Raw genomic sequence first — 15,795 nt, 5'->3', positions numbered from 1 at the left:
TTTCTCCTATATCTTGTAACCAAGGTGTGTAGAGTCTTTAGCAATAAGATCTTATCGTCTAGTTTTGGTAGGCAACCAAGAGGAATGGCAATAGGTTGTATTGTTGTGGGAGTCTCTGGGATCTCTCTGGCCAACAATTAGTAAGGAAGTATCCCATACCTGGGATCTTTGTTTTATAAGCAGTGACTTGTAGCAGTATTATACAGCTATGCAGAATATCTCCTTTTTAAAAACATATTTTGACCTACAAAATAATAGATTTTTGTATTATTTTTCATAAGCTAGATTCCTTTATCGTAGTATTATATGTGTGTTGATTTGGCCTATTCCAATTTGGCCAATGTCTGTACTTGCAAGCAATCTTCAGATAGGCTTATATAGAGTTTTATTTAAACAAAGCCCTCTGAATATAGCATGAAATTAGGTACCCTGCTGTTAGTATGCTATATAACAGGTGATCTCCATTTTCCTAATCTTTGGAGAAAGGAATGAGACATGGAAGCTATTCTATCTGCCAGGTCTGAACTAAGGAACTTATGACTGACTAGAACTTTAGGCTTTCCCTCTAGCAGGTACTACTGTAAAACTACATCACATGTGAGAAAATTGTTGACTGGTCCCATCAGTCCATTTTACCTCAGTCCTTATGCCCTAAAAAGAATCAAGTCTTGAATTATTGGTTTCTGCTAATGTTGATTCTCATTTTCTTTAAATTAAGAACACTTTTACACAAATGGGTTTACTGAGTGTGAGGTACCTTTTGCATCATTTTGTCTGTGTGTGTGAGTGTGGGTGTGTGTGGTGTTGGAGATAAAACCGTTGGACTTACATATGCTAAGCAAGTATGCTACCTTTGAGTCATACCTGCAGCCTATAGTTAAATCATTTAATATCCCAAGTTTTGGCATCAGAGGGAACTTTAAAAATTCTACCCTAGAAAGATACCTTAATCTGTGTAGCCTCTTGTGGTGGTTTGAATGAGAATGGCCCCATAGGCTTGTATGTTTGAATGCTTGATCCCCAATTAGTGGAACTGTTTAGGAAGGACTAGGAGGTGTGACTTTGCTGAAGGAGATGTGTGTCACTGCCGGTGGGCTTTGAGGTTTCAAAAACCCCCACACCAAGCCCAGTGTCTCTCTTTCTGCCTGCTGCCTGTTAATCAGGATATAAAGCTCTCAGTTACCGCTCTAGCACTGTGTCTGTCTGCTTCCCGGAATGATGATCATGAACTAATCCTTGAAAATTGTAAGCAGGCTCCCAATTAAAAGCCTCCAAGGCAATTATTTTATAAGACTTGCCTTGGTCATGTCTCTTCACAGAAAAAGAGCAGTAGCTAATATGCATTTCATCACATTTTAGGTTTTTGTGGTGTTGGAGAAGCCATTCTTTTAGTAGTTAGACTCCACCTGGATTAATTAATTGAGGCATGATTAATTAAGTAGTCTAGATACCATGAAATTAGATCTGGACCTACTTATTCCCATATACCTGGTCTATCAGAAGTATTTTTAATAAACTTTATTATTTTAAAACTTGCAAATAAGTAAAACCATAGCAGTATTAATCATACCCAAAGTCTATATAAATTAGTGAATTTATATAAAGTTAGAATTGACATTAAAAACAAAAGCTCTGAAGCTTCACATTAAATTTTACATTTTCAGTATTGGATATATTTTGTTCACTAATCTTCCACCAAAACAAAAAAAAAAAAACTAAGACAGAGTTAGAACTAGGGAAACAAATAGCTTTATATTCTTTTTCATAACTCTTTCATAACTTGTGTCTATTGCCTATATTTACTCCATCCTCATTCCCTTATTCCTAGTCTTTCTTGTTCTCCTTTTCATGCTGTACTGTTCTCACATGTCTGTGTGTTCCTTATATACATCTATCGTTGGCTACTTTCTGCATATGAGAGAGAGCTATGGTTTTATTTATTTCTGAGATTGTGTAACCTTGTATTTCTGACAAGGGGCTAGTGTCCAGAATCCAAAGAATTGCAGAAATAAAATGCCAAGGAGATAAAACTGCGCCAGTCAACAAATGAAATGCAAATGGTCAATAACTTTTATAAAGTGTACAGTGTCTCTAGCCATCAGGAAAACTGCAAACTAAAACTACTTTGAGATAATTTCCTCACCCTAATCAGAATGGTTGTTATCAACAAATCCAAGAGTAGAATTTGGAGAGGGTATAGAAATAAGGAAATCCATATTTACGATTGGTAGGAGTAGAGTAATACAGTCATTGTGTAAATGTAAGAATGGCCAAGATCAAAAACACTGATGACAACTTATGCTGGAGAGGTTGTGGGGTAAAGGGAACACTTCTGCATTCTTAGTGGAAATGCAAGCTGGTACCGCCCCTTTGGATGTCAGTGTGGCGATTTCTCAGAAAATTAGGAAACAACCTTTCTCAAGATCCAGCAATACCACTTTTGGATATATACCCAAAGGATGCTAAATCATACTGTAACAAGGACATGTGCTCAATTATGCTCATAGCAACATTGTTTGTTATAGACAAAACCTGGAAACAACCTAAATGCCCCTCGACCGTAGAATGGATAAGGAAAATGTGGTACATTTACACAATGGAGTACTACACAGCAGAAAAAATAATGACAGCTTGAATTTTGCAGGCAAATGGATGGAGCTAGAAAACATCATTTTGAGTGAGGTAACCCCAGACCCACAAAGACAATTATCATATGTACTCACTCATAAGTGGTTTTTAAACATAAAGCAAAGAAAACCAGCCTACAAATCACAATCCCAGAGAACCTAGACAACAATGAGGACCCTAAGAGAGACAAACATGGATCTAATCTACATGGGAAGTAGAAAAAGACAAGATCTCCCGAGTAAATTGGGAGCATGGGGACCTTGAGAGAGGGTTGAAGGGAAGGGGAGACGCAGAGAGGGGAGAAGAGAAAAATGTAGAGCTCAATAAAAATCAATAAAAAAATAATAACTACCATATTACTCAGCTTTTTCACTCCTAGGCATATATACCCAGAGAACTTCATACCCTATCATAAAGATATTTGCACACATACCTATTTTTAATTACTGCTTTATTCACTGTAGCAAAGAATTGGAATCAACCTACTCTTCAGTCAACAGAGGAGTGGATAATGAAAATTTGGTACATATAAAAATGGATTACTACTTATCTCTAAAGAAAAAGGAAGTTAAAAATTTGCAGAATAAGGGGGAGGGAAATGGGAGGTGGTGGCGGAGAGGAGGCAGAAATCTTTAATAAATAAATAAATTTTTAAAAATTGCAGAATAATGGGTGGACTTAGGAATTTTGCAGTTTGTGAATTCTGGATATTAGCCCCTTGTCTCCCATTCTGTGGGCTCTCTTAACTCTGTTTGCCATTTCCCTTTCTGTGCAGAAACTTTTTATTTTCATGTAGTTACACTTGATATTAGTATTAGTTCTGTGCTGTTGGTGTTCTATTAAGTTCTTGTCTACCCCAATATCGTGAAAAGTCACCCCTGTGTTTTTTTCTAAAACTTTCAGTGTTTCGGGCTTTATAGGTCTTTGATGCATTCTAAATTGATTTTTATACAAGGTGAAAGACCAGTCGAATTTCATTTTTCTCTGGCTAGAAATTCAGCTTTGCTGCCACTATTTATTGAGTAGGCTCTTTTTGCATAGCATATTTTTCCACCTTTTCAAAAAATTAAGTGGAAATGGCTTTGCCATTTTATTTCCCGACCCATTATTCTATTCCATTGGTCTTTCTGTCTATTTTTATACAATTATCAAGCTGTGTTTATTATTATAGCTCTATCATATAATTTCCTCCAGCATTGTCCTTACTTTTTAGGATTGCTTTGCTATCTGTGGTCTTTTGTGGTTCCATATGACTTCTTTTATTGTTTTTTCTAAGCCTGCTAAACATGATGGGAATTTTGTGTTTCCCATCTTCAGTGCAGTCTGCTTTCTGTGCTATCAGATGCATACTTCCTGTTCTATTTCTACTATAAAACAGTCTTGGAAAAGTGGTAAGGGTTGATTCTAGACATGTGCTTAGTGCATCCCTTCAATTGCCTAGCATCATAACAATGGCTTCAATAAAACTGCATTTGATTCTCAACTACCCACAAAATAAGATCCCAAGCAGAAATAGAAAAGTAGAAAAGACAAAAATCTCACATATTCATGACAAACCTGTGTTAATTCTATTCTGGCACGCCAGACTCCTTACATCCATTAGCTGTTTACAGCCCTTCAAGTGTATACACACACAAACACACACATGCACACACACATACACACATGCACGTACACACACACACACAGAGAGAGAGAGAGAGAGAGAGAGAGAGAGAGAGAGAGAGAGAGAGAGAGAACCTTCTGTAAGGAGGAGAAGGGTCCAGAATTGGAACACCTTTTGCCCCACAGGGAGTCTGGGTTTTTGTATATACACTTACACACACACACACACACACACACACACACACGATTGAGCAAGGGTTGGTCCTCTGCTTCCTTCTTGAATTGGACTGAGCAAGATGCACTTTAAATGACAGCAGGGACCTGATTGGATGAGGTAAGGGTAGGGATTTTAGAAATTTCCACAAAGAAACAAACAAACAAAAAGCCTACCAATGGAAATAATCCTGACAAAAGAGGATTTCTTTTGGTCAAGATCCTGGAAAAGGGCCATCTTGGACCAAAGAGAATATAATCTAAGAACAGTCTGATCTAATCCAGGACCCTGTTCCTTAGTTCCTTAGTTGTCTCCTGTCTTCATTTATAATGTCTGTCTGTCTGTCTTCTTTCTTCCTTCCTTTTTTTGTTTTGTTTTTGTTTTTCTTTTCAAGACAGAATTTTACTGTGTAGCTTTGGATGTCCTGGAACTCACAGATATCCACCTGCCTCTGTCTCCTAAGTGCTGGGATTAAAAGCGTGTACTGCCATTGCCTGGCCATAATGGGTCTCTTTATTCTTGAATTTTGTATTTGAACTGGACAATGAGGAATGTATATCCATTACTTCCTGGAACAGGGCTTGTTTTTAATCTACTATCACCAAGAAATATCGCATGTAACAAGCCCCATTCCAGGAGGAAGTTTTTGGAAAACTTGAGGGACAGTGGGCATGGTGGCTCAGGCATGTAATCTCAGGCTAATATAGGAGTGTTACCATGGGTTCAAGGCAAGCTTGGGATATATAGTGAGTTCTAAGAGAATTAGGGATACAGCCTAAGACCCTGTCTCAGAAAACCAAATACTTTTGATGGTCTATTTATATATCAAAATAGAACCAAAACCTAGTTGTTGGTTTTTTTTTTTTTAAAAAAAAAGCGGTTGAAAGGAGGAAAGGGAAAGGGGAATAATGTAATTATATTTTAGTTTCAAGAAATTAAAAAAAATAAAATGTAAGAGGTAAGAAGATAGACATTAAAAAACCATCAGCACTTGTACATCTGGTCAGGAAGGCACAAAGTTCCTTAGAACTATCCATACTTCAGTATTCCTTCAGTTCCTATACATTAGGTACCATTTAGAAATCCCCGTGGCTAGGAAAGGCATAAAAGATACATGGAAAGGAAGTCTGAGACTGGGATTTATGACCTTGGGAATTGAAAGAAAGCTTGAAAGTCATACAGCACAAAGACAAAGAACTGAGATCAAATGAATCATCAAGAATTTACTGAGTTGCAACATGTCAACATATAAAGAATATGTTACCAGAAGCAATATCACCTTTGAAACTTTGTGATCTGGGAAGTGACTTCTCTAATTCATTTCTCTTTTATATGTTTTTTTAAAAACATTTTTGAGGGCTGGAGAGATGGCTCAGTGGTTAAGAGCATTGCCTGTTCTTCCAAAGGTCCTGAGTTCAATTCCCAGCAACCACATGGTGGCTCACAACCATCTGTAATGAGGTCTGGTGCCCTCTTTCTGGCCTGTAGGCATACACACAGAATATTGTATACGTAATAAATAAATATTTAAAAAAAACATTTTGAGGCAATATTTTACCATATAGCCCAGGTTGGTCTTGATCTCTTGACCCTCTAACCTCAGCTACACAAGTACTGGGATTATGAACAAGTATACCTAGTTTCTTTTTTCTTTTCTTTTTTTCTTTTTTGTTTTGGTTTTTTGAGACAGGGTTTCTCTGTGTAGCCCTAACTGTCCTGGTACTCACTCTGTAGACCAAACTGGCCTCAAACTAACTGAGATCTTCCTGCCCCTGCCTTCTAAGTGCAGGGCTTCAGGGCATGCACCACCGCCCAACTTCTTTTATACATTCTTAAAGAAGATAAGCATTTCTACAATATATGATGGTAGACACCTGTAATTCTAGCACTTGAGAGGAGTGGCCAGCAGTGAAACAGAAAGTTTGTGAGATTGAGGTCAGTCTTGGCTACACAGTAAATTCCAGCCTATCCTGGGCTACATAGTGTCTGTATTAATTAAATCACTGCTTGGTCTATTAGCTCTAACTTCTTACAATACTGTTTGGCCAATAGCTTAAGTGTATTTCTGGCTAACTCCTATATCCTAAACTAACCCATCTCCATTAATCTGAGTATTGCCATGTGGCTGTGATGTACCAGCAAAGTTTCGGCATATCTGTCTCTGGAGGTGGCTCCATGGCTTCTCTCTGACTCTGCCTCCTTTCTCCGAGCATTCAGTTTAGTTTTCCCTGCCTAGTTCTACTCTGCCCTATCAACAGGGCAAGGCAGTTTCTTTATTCACCAGTGGTATTACAGCATACATAGGAGAATCCCACATCATTATCTACTTTTGTTTGGTTATTAATAGCGTATCTTATTTATATATCTGCTTCCCTAGAGGGTTTTTTTTCTTCTTTACTTTCTTATTTTAGACAGGTTCTCTTTTTGTACCCCTGGCTGTCCTGAAGTCACTCTATAGATCAGGCTGGCTTTTCTGTGGGTTCTTGACTCACTGAAGCTTTACCCTACCATATATTTTGCTAGTATTTACTTTATGTTTGGCAACTGTTTAGGTTGGCTTCATACATCATTGAACTTTTTCAAGACTGACGTGAGTCTGTCATATTTCTTCAGTATGACTTTGAGGTTTTATATCAAAATTATTCTTAGGAAAATTCTTTACTGTGTCAAGTGGTTTTATAGTTAACATACTTAATCCATTAGATTTTTTATGATATAATATGAAACCAAGATCTGTTTCCTACTAGTAGTTTTATAACATCATTTATTGAATACTTTGTCCTCTCCTTGCCAATTGAAAATGTCCCTCTTCAAGCCAGACATAGTGGCGAACACCTTTAATAGCAGCACTTGGTAGGTAGAGGCAGGTAGATCTCTTGAGTTTGAGAGCAACTTAGTCTACAGAGTGAGTTCCAGGACAGCAGGACTGTTGAGAAACCCTGTCTCAAAAAGAAAAAAAGAAGAAAGAAAGAAGCAAAGGAAGAAAATGCTCCCTTCATTATAAGCTAGATTCCTAGATATCATTGGCCTATATTTAGGAGCATTCCAACCATTGTGTTTTCCTGATCCTGTAATTTGCTTATCTCTTGGTTCCTAGCATAGTTAGTGTTCTATTATAACTTATATACGCAAACACTTTCCAAGTATCTGTTGTTCACACAAAGAAACCAAACCTGTTACCCAGGTCTAGTCTTAAGATCTCTTTCCAGGCACTTTTCACCATAGTCATCTGCATTTTTAAGTGTGTTTTCATTATTCTTACTATTCTCTGAGCTAGAAATAGCCTTAGTACCGCCACCTACCCTTCTGGAAGCAGGGTCTTGCTATGTAGTTCAGGTTGGCCTCAGACTAATCCTGCTTTACCTCACAAGTGCTGGAATTTCAGGCATATGCCAGCAAACTTGACTTCCATTCTTTACTGTAAAACCCTCCTTTTCTTTGTAGAGCTACTGAAAAACTTTGCCAAGCTTCCTGCCTCACTTCTTTAACTCTTGTTTCATTTAGTCTCTGAGTTATTTCTGTTTGTCTTACTCATTTGTCAACCAGACAATCCACTTCTTAAGGCTAGACCATGTCTCATCAGTCTGTCCTTCTGTTTTACTTTTTGTCATTCTCAGACTTAAAAATGTGTTTTTTTAATGGAATTGAATTTGGATCATGAATATACACATACATACATGCTCCAAAAGGTTAGTGAACAAAATCTGCCAGATGAGCAAAAATTGTGTTTGATAATCTACAGAGACAACTAAGTATTTAACTATATTGGTATGTGACTGGTTTGTTACAATGAAAGGATACACAGCAAAATTGAGGGGAAACTTCCTACAAATTTGTGAGGGTTATTTCCCAATGGAACTCAGGGCATGAATAATTCCTTTAGCAGTTGGCTATGATAATGTATATGCAGTGTTGCCAGCTGGAGCTCACTAGAGACTTAGTTGGCCCAGTGTTGTTACAAAGAGCTTATCATGTGGGCACCCCTTAGTGGACACACATCCACATTCTAGGCTCTCAAAAGGAAATAGCACAAACCATGTAATTTACACTTTGAGTACTCTCCAGTTAATGGTCAGACTCCCCTGAAATGTCAGCCATAGGCCAGCCTTGAAAGCAGACACTTCCAAGGATAACAGTAACTCCTGTTATGTTAACTCTTTTCTGAGAAGTCATATGTTTGAAGAGCTTACTTTCTCTCAAGGGAAAGATTTCTGTGGCAGGAGTGGTGAGGAGATGTGCACTAAGTCCTTTCCCTGACATTGTCTTCCCAGAGGTTATAAGCTGAAGCTTGAAAAAGACCTAGACACAGAAAGAGCTGAAGCCTCTCTGGTCCATGTTCGTCAGTAGTATGTAGTCTTAAGGAGAAAGAAATACACAATATACTGAGGGCTTCAAACTGTGTGTAATTTATTTCTTATTTGAAATGGTAGCAGGAGGATACTTTTGTGTGGAGTAAGAAGGAAAGGTAGTGCTTTAAGACAGCTGCTTGGATAGTAATGGGTAGCAAGGTCCCAGGAAATTAAGATGAGACACAGTAAGACTAGTATAGAAGGAGGAGGCCACTTGTTCGTCCCAGCTGCCCAGAACCAAAGTAACCACACAGAAACTGTATTATTTAAGTCACTGCTTGGCCTATTAGCTCTAGCTAACTCTTAGTTATTGGCTAACTCTTACATATTAATTTAACCCATCTCCATTAATCTGTGTATCTCCACATGGCAGTGGCTTACTGGCAAAGTTTCCACATGTCTGACTCTGACCATGGCTCCATGGCGTCCCTTTGACTCCGCTTTTCTTTTTCCCAGCATTCAGACTGACTTTCCCTGCCTACTTAAGTTCTGCCTTGCTATAAGTCCAAAGCAGTTTCTTTATTCATTAATGGTAATCACAGCACACAGAGGGGACTCCCATATAAGACTATCATGGTAGCATTTGCAGTGATCCTGTGTTGTTAAGAAAGCTTAGCTAGGAGGTGGTGGCTCACATCTTTAATCCTATACTGGGGAGGCAGAGACAGGTGGATTTTTGAGTTCAAGTTTAGCCTGTTCTACAGTGAATTAATTCCCTGACGACCAGAACTGTTACACAGAGAAACCCTGTCTTGGAGAAGAAAAGAAAACAAAACCAAACCTAGACAAGCTAGTGGTGATGTACTTCTTTAATCCCAGCACTGGAGAGGCAGAAGCAGGTGGATCTCTGATTTAGAGGCCAGCCTGGCCTACAGAGTGAATTCTAGAACATCTACAGCTACACAGAAAAACCCTGTCTCAGAAAACCAAAAAAGGGGAAAAGCTAGACAAAATCTAGTCCAGTATTACATTTAAAAATAACTTTCAAATCATTGGAGGAGTGGGAGATCAGTTTGAGAGATGATAAGAAACTATGTCAAGATGAAAGGAGTTTCAAAGTATTACATGCTTTTAAAAATAAGATTTTTCAGTTGAAGTTTTCTTTAGAATTATTGTACTTAGAATTTGTTTTCAAAGTTGTTAGTTGGTGACATTTTCTTTGAAGATATATGGTTTTATATTGTATACTTAATAAAGAATTAAATACAATGCCATCTACAACTTTTAGACGAATAATGTTAAAAAATGTATATGCATGTGCTAACATTTCATTAAGCAAGATAGAAGGAATAATAAGATTTTTCTATCAGCATTGTTTTTATTTGGAATTAAACATTTCCATTCTAATATGAATGCTAAAAATAAACACACTTTTGCATTTTTTTCAGTTTTAATGTAAGAGCCTAGTTAAAAGGTAAGGATATATTTGGATAAATTTTTATTTTCAGTGTCTTTGAAATACATATCATTCTGCCATTTTTAGTTTTATTATTTGCTTAGTTTGTATCAAGTTTGTACTTGGCAGTTTAATGTTTTTGCATCATACCACAATATAAAACCCACACTTACTACTTTTATCATAATCGTTCTGTTCTTGTGAGTTTTTTTCTCATATTTATTGAAACCTTATATCTTTATGTTGACAACCATCTGAAAATTTTCTAAAAGCTTTCTTTGCAATTGTCAAGTCATTACAAGAGCCTATGTAGTTTTGGAATAAGAAGTACTATGCAATGGAAAGGATAACATGCTAGTTAGGCACGTCTCTGCCTCTGTTATATCAGGCTGGGGACTAGAAAGGCAACATTTGAATCTTGAGTTTAGGCCAGAGTGCTTTCCCAGAAAAAACTCCCAAGGAGCACTGTGTTTTCTCCACTTGCAAAGACCAGTGCCATCTAATGGGGTTGTTGTCTGATTCAGTTTTGCCTGTTTTGGTTTGTTCCGTGTTTGGATGGCATCTTCTGGGTTCCACATTACTTTGTGTGAATTGTGAGGTGCAAGTTAGCACTATACAGATGAAAGCATTTTGACAACTGCACTATGGGTCAAACTCTAGCTCAAATGTTATAACTGACTCTTCTATTGAAGCTCATATTTCTCTTGTTTTCTCTTGATAGGAATACACTATATTGCCACAGAAAACCAACTGGGAATTGTTGCAATGGAACTGGCCCTACATGAGGACTTAACTGAGGATGTAACTGAGCATCTTGTTTGGTCAGGAATTGGAATTGACACTAAGACACTAATACTGTAACTTTCTTGATAAAATATCTTTATTTTTCAGTAGTGGAATACTGCAACTTTTTTACACTTAACAATCACTGTTAATCACTGTTAATTCAGTTTTAAAGTTGTATTTAACTACAACTCTTTTGCAAAAACTCTCAGCAGGATCATTTGGGGGCATTATTTGTTGATACATCCTTTTCTGAGTATGGTTTCACCAAGAGAATTTAATCAAATTATATCTAAACATTTATATGTTGAAAGCTTTGTTTATGTTATAAAAACAAACATCAGAATTATATAGTGTCTATACATGAAATAACTTTAAACAGTGGCCTTACAGTAGCAAATTTTATACTGGCTTTTCTTTTTCTGATGACATTTTGACTTCTAACTTGAAGTTTTCTGAAGTTTCTGGAGATCAAGGCCTATGTACATCATCCATTTCATAATCAAATATAAAAAGCCTAGAGAAAAGGTGCGCCTTCTCCATCGGGTCATGGCAAGTGCACTGAACTGTTAGTAAATGTGTGTCTTGGGTATTCCCATGACTATTTGCTCTTTTCTAGTTTCAAATGCTATTGTGGAAAATATGTAAGGATTTTGTAATCTCTATTCCATCTTCTTTTCCCTCAGGGCAAGCTTGTGCATATTATATTTTTAAAGGCTTTTAAAATCTGACAGACAAAATTACATATTTGAACATTGTACTTTACTACTGTGGTATTAGACATTTTGCGGACCCATCTTACAGAGGGCATATCTTTGGTTCAGTTGATAGGTGTTATATGCCTACTATATGTAAGATAGGGTCCATGAGATTTTCAATACAGTCTGTAGGTCCTGAAACTTACTTCTTTGTTTTCTTTCCTTCTGTTTAAAAGTACATACACATTCCCAGTCAAATTTTTGTGAAATATTTATTTGTAAGAAAATAAAATATTGTTGCTCTTTCTGCTTGAAGCTATTACCTGGCAGTTGGTGAGAACATGCTTTTAATTCTTTATGAGACTGACAACTCTGGGTAATCTTTGTTGATGTTGAATACTGGGGAAACACATAATGATGTATATTTTCCTTATTTTCTTTTTTAAATTTTTATTTAAATTCTTTCTCATACAAGGACCACTCTTCTTTAAGTGGGTCAGTGATAAGGGACGTTGGAGCTTTGATTCGGTGTTAACTGGATGATGAATAAACGACCTGATTTTTGTACTGTGTGCCATTCCTAGAAATCAGGTTTTCCAACCCTCCTATACATGAAACTGGGGCTAAGGAGAAAATCATGTATGCAGTAATATGGCAAGTTTGCATTGACTCAGTACATAAAAAAAAACTACTTTAATTTTTTTGAGTCAGGGTCTAATGTAGCCCAGGCTAATGCAGAACTCAGTATATAGCTGAGGATGAATGACACTGAGGATCTCTAGAGTGTTGGGATTACAGGCATGTTGCCACCATTTGTGGTTTTTATAAGGTGTTTCATGCATGTTATGCAAGAACTCTGCCAGCTGAACTACATCCTCAGTCCATCAAATTCAATTTTTTATTTTATTATTTTATGTGTATAGATGGTTTTTACTGCATGTGTATCATGCCATGCCCACAGAGACCAAAAGACGACGTTGTAGCACCTGGACCTGGAGTTACAGGTGGTTATGAGATGCTGGTACCATTACCATTAGATGCTGGTAATTAATTGAGGCCTCCTGATGCAGCAGCTGGTACTCTTGACTGCTGAGCCATCTGTCCAGGACCTACTTTTAATATAGTTGATTTTATTTGTTCCTATATTTTAGTAGACGGTTCTGAAACTATAGTAATCAATCATTTGATTGACTGATCTGTGTGCATGAGTGCATGCGTGCATGTATGCATGTGTGTGTGTTTCATGTAACAGTGAACAAGAAAAAGAATGAGGCACATGGGCCCTGTATGCCTTAGTGGTTTCTGTAGTCTCGTAAGGAAAATGGCCATGTACATAGAAGTAAAGCCTGATAAACAGCTTGACTATAGATGTTTTATTTATTGTAGCTCCTAAAGATAAGATTATTAATTTAGTATTTCATTTAACAACTGATTCCCAATTTAGGCCTATTTGGATAACCTCTTGGCATTGTCTCAGAATTCAAAGTTTTATATCTGGCAAAATAGTATTCAGAAATTATTATTGGTATAAGAAATATTTGCTTTATAAAGCACACACCAGGTATGGTGGTTCACACTTGTAATCCCAGCACTTGGGAGTCTGAGACAATAGAATTGTCCCAAGTTTGAAATCTGCCTGATTTACATAGTTAGTTCAGGCCAGCCTGAGGTACTGTGTGAGATGCTGTCTTAAAAATTCATAAAATATACAAATAATCCTGGACACATTTAAAATTAAAATAATTTAGAGATATGGTAGAAATAGGGACCATGTCAGTCTTGTTAGCCACAATCCTCAGTATCCAACATCCTAGTTAACAGTAGAAACTCAATAAATGTTAACTGAATGAGAAATCAGTAAGAAGTGAGTAGGATTTACATATCTAAATTTTTATATGGAAATTGAACAAGACCACTTTCACTGGCCTGAAAAAGAATCTGAATTCTTAAATGCTTAACTGCCTAAGACTTGAGGAGTTTCTTTTTATCTTTGTATGTGTGAGCGCAAGTGCTCATATGTCATTAAACACATGGAGGTTAGAGGAGACTCTCAGGTGTTGGCCTTTGCCTTCCACCGTGTTTGAACAGGGTTTCTTGTTTGCTGTGTCATATGTCAGACTAGCTGGCCTGCAAGCTTCCAGGTACTCTCTTTTCTCCATCTCCCATCTTGCTGAAGGAATGTTCAGATTACAAGCATGTGCTATCTTACATGGCTGTGTGTGGGTGCTGGATATCGGAATCGAGATCCTCATGTTTGTGTGGCAAGTGCTTTTACTCACTAAGCCATTGCCACATCCCAGAAAGGTTTTGGCTGAGTCCCCATATTATTGCCTCCTCTCATTTCTCCCATTTGCTAGACTTGTCACTGGTAGTACGGTGAAAATAGTAAGATCACCCCTGCTCTGGAAATTTTCAAACCACTAGAGGGAACAATCCACAAAGATAGAATTTCTAAATAGAGCATTAAATACTGTAACACAGACACAAAAGGTTGAGGAAGAAGTTGATTCCTGGTTGAATAGTTTGTTCAGTTTTTTTTTTTCCTATTTACTAGATGAACCTCTGACTATTTGTTTGATGGGTTTTCTGGTTTTAAAAATGGATGTTAGTTAAAAATGAGTAAAATGGGGGCTGGAGAGATGGCTCAGAGGTTCAGAGCACTGGTTCCTCTTCCAGAGGCCCTGAGTTCAATTCCCAGCAACCACATGGTGGCTCACAACCATCTATAATGAGATCTGATGCCTTCTTCTGGTATGCAGGCATGCATGCAGATAGAGCACTGTATATACAATGAATAAATCTTTTTTAAAAAGAAAAAATGAGTAAAATGTACCCGGGTTCTGCTGTATTATTTCTTTTGTTTTGTTTTGGTTTTTGAGGCAGAATCTCATTATATAATATAAGTACTAAAATCACAGGTATGTGCCACTGTACCTGGATTTTTCTGTTATTTTTACAAATAAATGTGAATTTATAATTATCTCAGTATAAATATAGATTTAAAAAAACCTACCCATTGGGGACGGGAGAGATGGCTCAGACGTTAAGAGCACTGGCTGCTCTTCCAGAGGACCTGCCTGAGTTCAATTCCCAGAAACCACATGGTGGCTCACAACCATCCAAAGTGAGATCTGGTGCCCTTGTGGTAGTAGCACACGCTTTAATCCCAGCACTCAGGAGGCAGAGTCAGGTGGATCTCTGTGAGTTCGAGGCCAGCCTAGTCTACAGAGTGAGTTTCAGGCCAGTCTACAAAACTACACAGAGAAACCCTGTCTCGAAAAACCAAAGGGGGAAAAAAGATCTGGTACCCTCTCCTGGCATGTAGGCAGAACACTGTATGCATAAGTAAATCTTTAAAAAAAATAAAAACCTGTCCATTACCATATCACAGAGAGAACTCGTATTTTGGAATATACACTTATTTTTTCTATTGAAAAATATATTTACATTAAAATATTTTATTATTATTTTTTTCCAATACAGGGTTTCTCTGTGTAGCTCTGGCTATCCTCTAACTAGCTGTAAACCAGGCTGGCTTCCAACTCATAGAGATCTGCCTGCCTCTGCCTCCCAAGTGTTGAGATTAAAGGTTTTTGCCACCACCACCCAGCTCATTTAAATATTTTAAATAGATCCATACCAATTTACCATATTTTAGTTAATGTCTTAGGGCTACTGTTTCTGTGATAAAATGACATGACCCAGTGCAATGTGGGGGAAGGAAAGGGTTAATTTCACTCACAGTTCTATGTAACAGTTCATCATCAAAAGCAGTGAGGATAGGAACTCAAAGTGAAGGCAGGAGCTGATGCAGAGGCCATGGAGGGATGTTACTTATTAATGGCCTGCTTTTTTCCCAGTTTTTGAGATAGGTTTTCTCTGTGTATCTTTGGCTGTCCTGGAATTTGCTCTGTAGACTAAACTCACAGAGATTTGCCTGCCTCTGCCTCCCGAGTGCTGGTGTTAAAGGTGTGTGCCACTACCGCCTGTCATCAGCCTGCTTTCTTATAGAACCCAGGGTCACCTGACCAGTAATGTTCCCACCCGCAATGGGGTGAGCCCTTCCCCATCAATCACTAATTTAAATAATGCCCTATAGGTCTAATCTTCTGGAGGCATTTT

The 15,795-nt window shown here is 37.6% G+C and overlaps 1 protein-coding gene across 2 annotated transcripts in view; it reads left to right on the top strand.

Annotated features, from left to right (window-relative positions):
• The window catches only part of LOC121441177 (BCLAF1 and THRAP3 family member 3-like), a 60,183-nt gene extending 47,533 nt beyond the window's left edge, over positions 1 to 12,650 (top strand). For both annotated transcript variants that reach the window (XM_041642305.1, XM_041642304.1), the window contains one exon: positions 10,914 to 12,650. In XM_041642305.1, coding sequence (XP_041498239.1) covers positions 10,914 to 10,985 — 72 coding nt within the window. In that variant the 3' untranslated portion in view covers positions 10,986 to 12,650. The remainder of the gene's footprint in view (positions 1 to 10,913) is intronic.
• The last annotated feature ends 3,145 nt before the right edge of the window (positions 12,651 to 15,795 follow it).

This window comes from Microtus oregoni, unplaced genomic scaffold (genome assembly GCF_018167655.1).
Source record: "Microtus oregoni isolate MIOR12 unplaced genomic scaffold, Mior012 000074F_000, whole genome shotgun sequence".
NCBI lineage: Eukaryota > Metazoa > Chordata > Mammalia > Rodentia > Cricetidae > Microtus > Microtus oregoni.
This window is presented reverse-complemented; position numbering and strand designations above follow the sequence as displayed.